This window comes from Peromyscus eremicus, chromosome 9 (genome assembly GCF_949786415.1).
Source record: "Peromyscus eremicus chromosome 9, PerEre_H2_v1, whole genome shotgun sequence".
Lineage (NCBI taxonomy): Eukaryota > Metazoa > Chordata > Mammalia > Rodentia > Cricetidae > Peromyscus > Peromyscus eremicus.
Genome location: NC_081425.1, coordinates 60,901,167 through 60,914,805, shown reverse-complemented (window position 1 = coordinate 60,914,805; position 13,639 = coordinate 60,901,167). Strand labels below are relative to the sequence as shown.

Genomic DNA, 13,639 nt, shown 5'->3' with positions numbered 1-13,639 from the left:
TTAACTGTGAGACCAGAAGAATTTAAAGTAGAATTGTGCATAACATTTCTGTGTGTGGTTTACAGGAAGACCATGTACTCAGCTGCAGCTTCTAAATCCAGAACGATTTGCACGTCTTATTAAAGAAGTAATGAATACATTCTGGCCTGGCAGAGAGTTGGTGGTTCAGTGGTATCCATTCAGTGAAGACAAACATCACCCGTCCATTTCATGGCTTAAAATGGTTTGGAAGAACCTCTATATACACTTTTCCGAGGATTTGACTTTATTTGATGAGATGCCACTTATTCCCAGAACTATACTGGATGAAGATCAGACGTGTGTGGAACTCATTAGACTCAGGATCCCATCAGTAGTCATTTTAGATAATGAAACTGAAGCTCAGCTTCCAGAATTCTTAGCAGATATTGTACAAAAACTTGGGGGGATTGTCCTGAAAAGGTTAGATACCTCTATTCAGCATCCACTTGTTAAAAAATACATCCATTCACCACTACCGAGTGCTGTTCTGCAGATAATGGAGAAGATACCACTGCAGAAGTTATGTAACCAAATAGCGTCATTGCTTCCAACCCACAAGGATGCTCTAAGGAAGTTTCTGGCCAGCTTAACTGATACCAGTGAAAAAGAGAAAAGAATAATTCAAGAATTGACAATATTCAAAAGAATTAATCACTCATCTGATCAAGGGGTTTCCTCTTACACAAAATTAAAAGGATGTAAAGTTTTGGATCATACTGCCAAACTTCCAGCAGACCTGCGACTGTCTCTTTCAGTGATAGATAGTAGTGATGAAGCTACCATTCGTTTGGCAAACATGTTGAAAATTGAAAAATTAAAGACTACAAGCTGTTTAAAGTTTGTTTTAAAAGATATTGAAAATGCGTTTTATGCACAGGAAGAGGTAACACATCTTATGCTGTGGATCCTTGAGAATCTGTCCTCTCTTAAAAATGAGAATCCAAATGTGCTTGATTGGCTGATGCCATTAAAATTCATTCCTATGTCACAGGAGCGTGTGGTAACAGCCAGTGAACTCTTTGATCCTGATATAGAGGTACTAAGGGATCTCTTTTATAATGAAGAGGAAGTCTGTTTCCCACCTGCAATTTTTACCTCACCAGATATCCTTCACTCTTTGAGACAGATTGGTTTAAAAAATGAAGCCAGCCTGAAAGAGAAAGATGTTGTGCAAGTGGCAAAAAAAATTGAAGCTTTACAAGTCAGTTCCTGTCAGAATCAAGATGTTCTCCTGAAGAAAGCCAAAACGCTCTTACTAGTCTTGAATAAGAACCATACACTCCTACAGTCTTCTGAAGGGAAGACGGTACTGAAGAAAATAAAATGGGTCCCAGCCTGCAAGGAAAGGCCTCCAAATTATCCAGGTTCCTTAGTCTGGAAAGGGGATCTCTGTAATCTTTGTGCACCCCCAGATATGTGTGATGCAGCACATGCAGTTCTAGTGGGCTCCTCACTTCCTCTTGTGGAAAGTGTCCATGTAAACTTGGAGAAGGCTCTAGGCATCTTCACAAAGCCTAGCATCAGTGCTGTCTTAAAACACTTTAAAATTGTTGTTGACTGGTATACTTCAAAAACCTTCAGCGATGAAGATTACTATCAGTTCCAACATATTTTGCTTGAAATTTATGGGTTCATGCACGATCATCTGAATGAAGGGAAGGATTCTTTTAAAACCTTGAAATTTCCATGGGTTTGGACTGGCAAAAACTTTTGTCCTCTTGCCCAGGCTGTGATAAAACCAATTCACGATCTGAATCTTCAGCCTTATTTATATAATGTGCCTAAAACCATGGCAAAATTCCACCAGCTGTTTAAGGCCTGTGGCTCAATAGAGGAGTTGACATCAGATCATATTTCCATGGTCATTCAGAAGGTTTATCTCACAAGTGACAAGGAGTTGAGTGAACAAGAAAGTAAACAAAATCTTCATCTTATGTTGAATATTATGCGATGGCTGTATAGCAACCAGATTCCAGCAAGCCCTAATACACCAGTTCCAATTTATCATAGCAAAAATCCTTCCAAACTTGTCATGAAGCCAATTCATGAATGCTGTTATTGTGACATCAAAGTTGATGACCTCAATGACTTACTTGAAGATTCAGTGGAACCAATCATTTTGGTACATGAGGACATACCCATGAAAACTGCAGAGTGGCTAAAAGTTCCCTGCCTTAGTACAAGACTGATCAACCCCGAAAACATGGGGTTTGAGCAGTCAGGACAAAGAGAGCCTCTTACTGTAAGGATCAAAAATATTTTGGAAGAATACCCTTCTGTGTCAGATATTTTTAAAGAGCTGCTCCAAAATGCTGATGATGCAAATGCTACAGAATGCAGTTTCATGATTGATATGAGAAGAAATATGGACATCAGAGAGAATCTCCTAGACCCAGGGATGGCAGCTTGCCACGGACCTGCTTTGTGGTCATTCAACAATTCTGAATTCTCAGATTCAGATTTTATAAACATAACCAGGTTAGGAGAATCTTTAAAAAGGGGAGAAGTTGACAAAGTTGGGAAATTTGGTCTTGGATTTAATTCGGTGTACCACATTACTGACATTCCCATCATTATGAGCCGAGAATTTATGATTATGTTTGATCCGAACATAAATCATATCAGTAAACACATAAAAGATAGATCTAATCCTGGAATCAAAATTAATTGGAGTAAACAGCAGAAAAGACTTAGGAAATTTCCAAATCAGTTCAAACCATTTATAGATGTATTTGGCTGTCAGTTACCTTTGGCTGTAGAAGCCCCTTACAGCTACAATGGAACTCTTTTCCGGCTGTCCTTTAGAACACAGCAGGAAGCAAAAGTGAGTGAAGTTAGCAGTACCTGTTATAACACTGCAGACATTTACTCCCTAGTGGATGAATTTAGCCTTTGTGGGCACAGACTTATCATTTTCACCCAGAGTGTAAACTCAATGTATTTGAAATACTTGAAGATAGAAGAAACCAACCCTAGCTTAGCACAAGATACAGTCATCATTAAGAAAAAAGCCTGCCCCTCCAAAGCGTTGAGTGCACCAGTGTTGAGTGTTTTAAAAGAAGCTGCTAAACTCATGAAGACTTGCAGCAGCAGCAACAAGAAGCTTCCCACCGATGTACCAAAGTCATCTTGCATTCTTCAGATCACAGTCGAAGAATTTCACCATGTGTTCAGGAGGATTGCTGACTTACAGTCACCACTGTTTAGAGGCCCAGATGATGACCCAGCTACTCTCTTTGAAATGGCTAAGTCTGGCCAGTCAAAAAAGCCATCAGACGAGTTGCCACAGAAGACGGTAGATTGCACCACGTGGCTTATATGCACCTGCATGGATACGGGAGAGGCTCTCAAGTTTTCCTTGAGCGAAAGTGGAAAAAGACTAGGGCTGGTTCCTTGTGGGGCAGTAGGCGTTCTTCTACATGAAATCCAGGAGCAGAAGTGGACTGTGAAACCACACATAGGAGAGGTGTTTTGCTATTTACCTCTACGAATAAAAACAGGGCTGCCAATTCACATCAATGGGTGCTTTGCTGTTACTTCAAATAGGAAAGAAATCTGGAAGACAGATACAAAAGGGCGATGGAATACCACATTCATGAGGCATGTCATTGTGAAAGCTTACTTACAAGCCCTCAGTGTCTTACGGGACCTCGCCACTGGTGGTGAGCTGACTGATTATACCTACTATGCTGTGTGGCCTGATCCTGATCTAGTTCATGATGACTTCTCTGTGATTTGTCAAGGATTTTATGAAGATATAGCTCATGGGAAGGGGAAGGAGTTGACCAGAGTCTTCTCTGATGGTTCTACTTGGGTTTCCATGAAGAATGTGAGATTTCTAGATGACTCTATACTGCAAAGGAAAGATGTTGGTTCAGCAGCCTTCAAGATATTTCTGAAGTACCTCAAGAAAACAGGCTCTAAAAACCTCTGCGCTGTTGAGCTTCCTTCTTCAGTAAAAGCAGGATTTGAAGAGGCTGGCTGCAGACAGATACTGCTTGAAAATACATTTTCAGAGAAACAGTTTTTTTCAGAAGTCTTTTTTCCTAATATCCAGGAAATTGAAGCAGAACTGAGAGATCCTTTAATGAATTTTGTCCTAAATGAAAAACTTGATGAATTCTCAGGAATTCTTCGTGTTACCCCATGTGTTCCTTGTTCCTTGGAGGGCCATCCTTTGGTTTTGCCATCAAGACTGATCCACCCCGAAGGACGAGTTGCAAAGCTATTTGATACTAAAGATGGGAGATTCCCTTATGGCTCTACACAGGATTACCTCAATCCTATTATTTTGATTAAGCTAGTTCAGTTAGGCATGGCAAAAGATGATATTTTATGGGATGACATGCTAGAGCGTGCAGAGTCAGTAGCTGAGATTAATAAAAGTGACCATGCTGCTGCCTGTCTAAGGAGCAGTATTCTCCTAAGCCTTATTGATGAGAAGCTAAAAATAAGGGATCCTAGAGCAAAGGATTTTGCTGCAAAATACCAAACAATTCCCTTCCTCCCGTTTCTAACAAAGCCAGCAGGTTTTTCTTTAGAATGGAAAGGGAACAGTTTTAAGCCTGAAACCATGTTTGCAGCAACTGACCTTTACACAGCTGAACATCAAGATATAGTCTGTCTTTTGCAACCAATTCTCAATGAAAATTCCCATTCCTTCAGAGGCTGTGGTTCAGTGTCATTGGCCGTTAAGGAGTTTTTGGGTTTACTAAAGAAGCCAACAGTTGATCTGGTAATAAACCAGTTGAAGCAAGTTGCAAAATCAGTTGATGATGGCATTACATTGTATCAGGAAAATATCACCAATGCTTGCTACAAATATCTCCATGAAGCAATGATGCAGAATGAAATGGCCAAGGCATCAATTATTGAAAAGCTAAAACCATTTCGTTTCATTCTGGTTGAGAATGTATATGTTGAGTCAGAAAAAGTTTCTTTTCATTTGAATTTTGAAGCAGCACCATACCTTTATCAGTTACCTAACAAGTATAAAAATAATTTCCGTGAACTTTTTGAAAGTGTGGGTGTGCGGCAGTCATTTACAGTTGAAGATTTTGCCCTAGTTTTAGAGACTATTGATCAAGAAAGAGGGAAAAAACAAATAACAGAAGAGAATTTTCAGCTTTGCCGACGAATTGTCAGTGAAGGAATCTGGAGTCTCATTAGAGAAAAGAGACAAGAATTCTGTGAGAAAAATTATGGCAAAATATTACTGCCAGACACTAATCTCCTGCTCCTTCCTGCTAAGTCATTATGCTACAATGACTGTCCCTGGATAAAAGTAAAGGATTCTACTGTTAAGTATTGCCATGCTGACATACCCCGGGAAGTAGCTGTAAAACTAGGAGCAATACCAAAGAGACATAAAGCCTTAGAGAGATATGCATCCAACGTCTGTTTCACAGCTCTGGGCACAGAATTTGGGCAGAAAGAAAAACTGACCAGCAGAATTAAGAGCATACTCAATGCCTACCCTTCAGAAAAGGAAATGCTGAAAGAGCTTCTTCAAAATGCTGATGATGCAAAGGCCACGGAAATCTGCTTTGTGTTTGATCCTAGACAGCATCCTGTTGACCGAATATTTGATGATAAGTGGGCCCCACTGCAAGGGCCAGCACTGTGTGTGTACAACAACCAGCCATTCACAGAAGATGATGTTAGAGGAATTCAGAATCTTGGGAAAGGCACCAAAGAAGGAAATCCTTGCAAAACGGGACAATATGGAATTGGGTTCAATTCCGTGTATCACATTACAGACTGCCCTTCTTTTATTTCTGGTAATGATATCCTGTGTATTTTTGATCCCCATGCCAGATATGCACCAGGAGCCACATCAGTTAGTCCTGGTCGTATGTTTAGAGATTTGGATGCAGACTTTAGAACCCAGTTCTCAGATGTTCTGGATCTTTACTTGGGAAACCACTTTAAACTGGACAATTGTACAATGTTTAGATTCCCTCTGCGTAATGCAGAAATGGCACAAGTTTCAGAAATTTCCTCAGTTCCATCATCAGACAGAATGGTCCAGAATCTTTTGGACAAATTGCGCTCTGATGGGGCAGAACTTCTGATGTTTCTCAATCACATGGAAAAAATATCTATTTGTGAAATAGATAAGGCCACAGGAGGTTTGAATGTGCTCTATTCAGTAAAGGGCAAGATCACTGATGGAGACCGATTGAAAAGGAAGCAATTCCACGCATCTGTAATTGATAGTGTTACTAAAAAGAGGCAGCTCAAGGACATACCAGTTCAACAGATAACCTACACTATGGATACTGAGGATTCGGAAGGAAATCTGACCACATGGCTGATCTGCAATAGATCAGGATTTTCAAGTATGGACAAAGTATCCAAGAGTGTTATATCAGCTCACAAGAACCAAGATATCACTCTCTTCCCACGTGGTGGAGTAGCTGCCTGCATTACTCACAACTATAAAAAGCCCCACAGGGCCTTCTGCTTTCTGCCTCTCTCTTTGGAAACAGGGCTGCCATTTCATGTGAATGGCCACTTTGCTCTAGATTCAGCCAGAAGAAACTTGTGGCGTGATGATAATGGGGTTGGTGTTCGAAGTGACTGGAATAATAGTTTAATGACAGCATTAATAGCGCCTGCATATGTTGAATTACTAATCCAGTTAAAAAAACGGTATTTCCCTGGTTCTGACCCAACATTATCAGTTTTACAGAACACACCCATTCATGTTGTAAAGGACACATTAAAGAAGTTTCTGTCCTTCTTTCCAGTTAACAGGCTTGATCTGCAGCCAGATTTATATTGCTTAGTAAAAGCACTTTACAGTTGCATTCATGAAGACATGAAACGTCTTTTACCTGTTGTTCGTGCTCCAAATATTGATGGCTCCGATTTGCACTCTGCAGTTATAATTACTTGGATCAATATGTCTACTTTGAATAAAACTAGACCATTTTTTGATAACTTACTACAGGATGAATTACAGCACCTTAAAAATGCAGATTATAACATCACAACTCGAAAAACAGTTGCAGAGAATGTCTACAGGCTAAAGCACCTGCTTTTAGAAATTGGGTTCAACTTGGTTTACAACTGTGATGAAACTGCCAATCTTTACCACTGTCTCATAGATGCAGACATTCCTGTTAGCTATGTGACTCCTGCTGATGTTAGGTCCTTTTTAATGACTTTCTCTTCTCCTGATACTAATTGCCATATTGGGAAGCTGCCTTGCCGTCTTCAGCAAACTAACCTAAAACTTTTTCATAGTTTAAAACTTTTAGTTGATTACTGTTTTAAAGATGCTGAAGAAAGTGAGTTTGAAGTTGAGGGACTGCCTCTGCTCATCACACTGGACAGCGTTTTGCAGATTTTTGATGGTAAACGACCCAAGTTTCTAACAACATACCATGAATTAATTCCATCACGTAAAGACTTGTTTATGAACACCTTATACTTGAAATACAGTAGCGTTTTGTTGAACTGCAAAGTTGCAAAAGTGTTTGACATTTCCAGCTTTGCTGACTTACTCTCTTCTGTGTTGCCTCGTGAATATAAGACCAAAAACTGTACAAAGTGGAAAGACAATTTTGCCAGTGAATCTTGGCTTAAGAACGCTTGGCATTTTATCAGTGAATCCGTAAGTGTCACAGAAGATCAGGAAGAACCCAAGCCAGCATTTGATGTCATTGTTGACATCCTCAAAGACTGGGCATTGCTTCCAGGAACCAAGTTCACTGTGTCAGCCAGTCAGCTTGTTGTTCCTGAGGGAGATGTGCTGATTCCTCTGAGCCTCATGCACATTGCCGTTTTCCCAAATGCTCAGAGCGATAAGGTGTTTCACGCTCTAATGAAAGCCGGCTGTATTCAGCTTGCTTTGAACAAAATCTGCTCTAAAGACAGTGCATTAGTTCCTCTGCTGTCAAGTCACACAGCAAACATAGATAGTCCCACAAGCATCTTGAAGGCTGTACATTATATGGTTCAAACTTCAACATTTAGGACTGAAAAACTAGTGGAAAATGACTTTGAAGCACTTTTAATGTATTTCAACTGTAATTTGAGTCACTTGATGTCCCAAGATGACATAAAAATTTTAAAGTCTCTTCCATGCTACAAATCCATCAGTGGCCGCTATATGAGCATTGCAAAATTTGGAACATGCTATGTGCTTACCAAAAGTATCCCTTCAGCTGAAGTGGAAAAATGGACCCAGTCATCATCATCTGCATTTCTTGAAGAAAAGGTCTATTTAAAAGAACTGTATGAGGTGCTTGGCTGTGTGCCAGTAGATGATCTGGAGGTGTATTTGAAACACCTTCTGCCAAAAATTGAAAATCTCTCTTACGAGGCAAAATTAGAGCACTTGATCTATCTGAAGAATAGACTGTCAAGCATTGAGGAGTTGTCAGAGATTAAAGAACAACTTTTTGAAAAACTAGAAAGCTTATTGATTATCCATGATGCCAACAATCGACTGAAACAAGCAAAACATTTCTATGATAGAACTGTGAGAGTTTTTGAAGTTATGCTTCCTGAAAAATTGTTTATTCCTAAAGAGTTCTTTAAAAAATTAGAACAAGTAATAAAACCTAAAAATCAAGTTGCCTTTATGACATCCTGGGTGGAATTCTTGAGAAATGTTGGACTAAAGTACATACTTTCCCAGCAGCAGCTGCTACAGTTTGCTAAGGAAATCAGTGTGAGAGCAAATACAGAAAACTGGTCTAAAGAAACACTGCAAAATACAGTTGACATCCTTCTCCATCACATATTCCAAGAACGAATGGATTTGTTATCTGGGAATTTTCTAAAGGAATTATCCTTAATACCATTCTTGTGTCCTGAACGGGCCCCTGCTGAGTACATTCGATTTCACCCTCAGTACCAGGAGGTAAATGGAACACTTCCTCTCATAAAGTTCAATGGAGCACAAGTGAATCCAAAGTTCAAGCAGTGTGATGTGCTCCAGCTGCTGTGGACATCCTGCCCTATTCTTCCAGAGAAAGCCACACCCTTGAGCATCAAAGAACAAGAAGGCAGTGACCTTGGTCCACAGGAACAGCTTGAGCAAGTTTTAAATATGCTTAATGTTAACTTGGACCCCCCTCTTGATAAGGTCATTAATAATTGCAGAAACATTTGCAACATAACAACTTTGGATGAAGAAATGGTAAAAACTAGAGCAAAGGTCCTAAGGAGTATATATGAATTTCTCAGTGCAGAAAAGCGGGAGTTCCGTTTTCAACTTCGGGGTGTTGCTTTTGTGATGGTCGAAGATGGCTGGAAACTTCTGAAGCCTGAGGAAGTAGTGATAAACCTGGAATATGAAGCTGATTTTAAACCTTATTTGTACAAGCTGCCTTTAGAGCTTGGCACATTTCATCAGCTGTTCAAACATTTAGGCACTGAAGATATCATCTCAACTAAGCAATATGTTGAAGTATTAAGCCGCATATTCAAAAACTCTGAAGGAAAGCAGTTAGATCCTAATGAAATGCGCACAGTTAAGAGAGTGGTTTCTGGTCTATTCAGGAGTCTACAAAATGATTCAGTCAAGGTGAGGAGCGATCTGGAGAATGCCCGGGACCTGGCACTCTACCTTCCGAGCCAGGACGGTAGGCTGGTGAAATCAAGCATCTTGGTGTTTGATGATGCACCACACTATAAAAGTAGAATCCAAGGCAATATTGGCGTGCAAATGCTAGTTGATCTTAGCCAGTGCTACTTAGGGAAAGACCACGGTTTCCACACAAAGCTGATAATGCTTTTTCCTCAAAAGCTTCGACCACGTCTGCTGAGCAGTATACTTGAAGAGCAGCTTGATGAAGAGACTCCCAAAGTGTGCCAGTTTGGAGCATTGTGCTCTCTTCAGGGAAGACTGCAGCTTCTCTTGTCTTCAGAGCAGTTCATCACAGGACTCATTAGAATCATGAAACATGAAAATGATAATGCTTTCCTGGCCAATGAAGAAAAAGCCATCAGACTTTGCAAAGCTCTAAGAGAAGGGCTGAAAGTGTCCTGTTTTGAAAAGCTTCAGACAACATTACGGGTTAAAGGTTTTAATCCTATTCCCCATAGCAGGAGTGAAACTTTCGCTTTTCTGAAGCGGTTTGGCAACGCGGTCATCTTGCTCTACATCCAGCATTCAGACAGCAAAGACATCAACTTCCTGCTAGCCTTAGCAATGACACTTAAATCAGCAACTGACAACTTGATTTCTGACACATCGTATTTAATTGCTATGCTGGGATGCAACGACATTTACAGGATCAGCGAGAAACTTGACAGTTTAGGGGTAAAATACGACTCTTCTGAGCCATCAAAGCTGGAACTTCCCATGCCTGGCACGCCAATACCTGCTGAGATCCATTATACACTGCTTATGGATCCAATGAATGTTTTTTATCCTGGAGAATATGTTGGGTACCTTGTGGATGCTGAAGGTGGAGATATCTATGGGTCATACCAGCCAACATACACATATGCAATTATTGTGCAAGAAGTTGAGAGAGAAGATTCTGACAATACTAGTTTCCTAGGAAAGATCTATCAGATTGACATTGGCTACAGTGAGTATAAGATAGTCAGCTCTCTCGATCTGTACAAGTTCTCAAGGCCTGAAGAAAGCTCTCAGAGCAGAGACAGTGCTCCCACCACGCCAACAAGCCCCACTGAATTCCTGACTCCTGGTCTGAGAAGCATTCCTCCTCTTTTCTCTGGCAGAGAGAGCCAAAAGTCTCCCTCCTCCAAACACCACTCCCCCAAAAAGCTCAAGGTAAATGCTTTACCAGAAATCTTAAAAGAAGTGACGTCTGTGGTGGAGCAAGCTTGGAAGCTTCCAGAATCAGAACGAAAGAAGATCATTAGACGGTTGTATTTGAAGTGGCACCCTGACAAAAATCCAGAGAATCATGATATTGCTAATGAGGTTTTCAAACATCTGCAGAATGAAATCAACAGATTAGAAAAACAGGCTTTTCTGGATCAAAATGCAGACAGAGCTTCAAGAAGAACGTTTTCAACATCTGCATCCCGATTTCAGTCAGACAAGTACTCTTTTCAAAGGTTTTATACTTCATGGAATCAAGAAGCCACAAGCCATAAATCTGAAAGGCAACAGCAAAGTAAAGAAAAATGCCCTCCTTCTGCTGGACAGACATACTCTCAGAGGTTCTTTGTCCCTCCCACCTTCAAGTCTGTGGGCAATCCGGTGGAAGCCCGGAGATGGCTAAGACAAGCCAGAGCAAACTTCTCAGCTGCCAGGAATGACCTTCACAAGAACGCCAACGAATGGGTGTGCTTCAAGTGCTACCTTTCCACCAAGTTAGCGTTGATTGCGGCCGACTATGCTGTCAGGGGGAAGTCCGACAAAGATGTCAAGCCAACTGCACTTGCACAGAAGATCGAGGAGTACAGTCAGCAGCTGGAAGGGCTGACAAACGATGTGCACACACTGGAAGCCTATGGTGTGGACAGCTTGAAAACTAGATACCCTGACCTGCTTCCTTTCCCACAGATCCCCAACGACAGGTTCACGTCTGAGGTTGCCATGAGGGTGATGGAATGTACTGCCTGCATCATCATAAAACTTGAGAATTTTATACAGCAAAAGGTATGAAAGTATTTAAAGAGAAAAAGCAGAGCCAGGTCTTGATGTGTTATAGCACAAATACGAATTTCTGTACTTCATTCAGCTTCATTGCCAGTGCCTGGGAGTTGTGAAGCACATGGCAGAATGTTCTGGAAACATTTTGAGGCTGTATGGCTCCTAATAGAAACCTTAACAGAATTGAAAACGGATTTTGAAGATGGCAGTGAACTGCAGAGTTCCTAGGAGTATTTGAACAGTTGGATGGCACATTATTGAGCTGCACTTTATGTAACCAAAGCTTAGCAGTTTGTTAGATAAGAGTCTACACGTGTCTCTAGTTAGGAGGAAGGTAATTTTGTTTTTAAACATGTTTTTGAAGTTACAGAAACACTGGACATGCTAATTTGGACATATGAGGGGAACGGTCTTTGGAGCTTATCACTTTCTAAGTAGACACTTTAGATGCATTATTTTCTTATCAGCTGGATCTGATTGTGAATTTGTTGCAGTTTCAAATCTTAAGTTGTATATTTTAAAATGGTACAGTATTTAATCCTGACTATTACTTGACTACGAGTGTGAAGATGGGCCTCGGAGTGCACTGGGTGCACTTTACATCTTTATTTTGATTTTTTTATACTTGTGTTTGCAGGCTTCCTGATTCCTGAAGATAACTTATGGAAATCTCAGAGTGCCGGTTCCTACTACTAGATATTGTTTCTAAAACTGCTTACCAACATGCCATTTATCAAAAGAACATTGGCATTATGTTTTGTGTACATATTTTCCACAGATGTCATAATTTGTATAGTGTGGCTGAACAGGATGCAATCTTTCGTTGTCTAAAGGTGCTGCAGTGAAAAAAAAACCTGTCTTTCAATATGGCACTTAGTGGGAATTTTAAAATTTTTACTTTAAGTACATTAAAATTGCTCAAATTGTTGAGATGATATGTAGTAGTTTACAAAGGGAATTATGAGTGTGTTCTGTCCCCCATGAATGACTGAGAACTGACATTGAGTTTTCATGATGTTTGAAAGTCCTAACATACATATTTAACATATCCTTTTGCATAATGTCAAAGAAAAGAAATAATAACTTATATAAGTGCACTGGCTGTAAATGATGCTTAAATATATTTTATGCAATTAAGGGCTTAAATACAGAACATGTTAGATTTTTTTTTTACTTCATTTGTAATAAGGAATGTTAATTGCTTCTGGATGTGAATCATGAATATTTTCTGCTGTTAATATTAAATGCCATAATTTTAATAAATAAAAATATACATAGAAAATTATTTTGATTTTTTTATAATTTTTGTTTTGAGATTTTATTTTTATTTTTGTATATGGGTGTTTTGGATGTGTCCATATACCACATGCATGCAGTACCCTTAGAGTCCAGAAGAGGGCATCAGATCCTCTGGGACAGGAGTTAAAAAATGATGTTGAACCACCATGTGGGTGCTGGGAACTGAACCTGGGTCCTCTGGTGGAGCAGTCAGTTGCTCCTGACTGCTGAGCATCTCTGAAGCCTCGGGTGATTTCTTGAGAAATACAATTTGTGGAAATCTAGCTTAGTGTTTCCCATGTTTTGAGTTTTGGTGTGCATCTATATGTGTTCATTGTGAGTTTCAGGATAGCATTGTCCTGTGTGTTTCATGCTGAGATGTTAGGTTTTCTTGTGGTTAACTGATAGAAAGTGCACACTATATGCAGCCTTACTAGGTGTTCACTGATTTAGTTAAGAGCTTGCTTCACCTCTGTAAGGAACAGAATTAGTTGATACATCTGTTGGGGTGGGTTTGGAAATAACTGTACCATATCTAGCATCTCTTGACAGTTCCTGTGTTTCAGAACAGCCCTGTGTTTGGGGCTGGTTCACATCTGAGCCCTAACTTTTGGGAAATGGTTTGTGCCTCAGGCACCAGACTTCTGAAGGTAAGTGATTGAGGGCTAAACATTCAGTTGTGGTCCTACCCAATTCTGCTTTACTTAAAAAGTGTGTGTTATTTTGATGCTTAGATTCAGCACTTAGAAC

The 13,639-nt window shown here is 40.1% G+C and overlaps 1 protein-coding gene across 1 annotated transcript in view; it reads left to right on the top strand.

Annotated features, from left to right (window-relative positions):
- Sacs (sacsin molecular chaperone) overlaps positions 1–12,894 on the top strand; it is a 36,032-nt gene extending 23,138 nt beyond the window's left edge. Inside the window, exon 7 of the mRNA XM_059273528.1 lies at positions 66–12,894. Within this exon, the coding sequence (XP_059129511.1) occupies positions 66–11,623 (11,558 nt within the window). The 3' untranslated portion in view covers positions 11,624–12,894. The remainder of the gene's footprint in view (positions 1–65) is intronic.
- Positions 12,895–13,639: the final 745 nt, after the last annotated feature.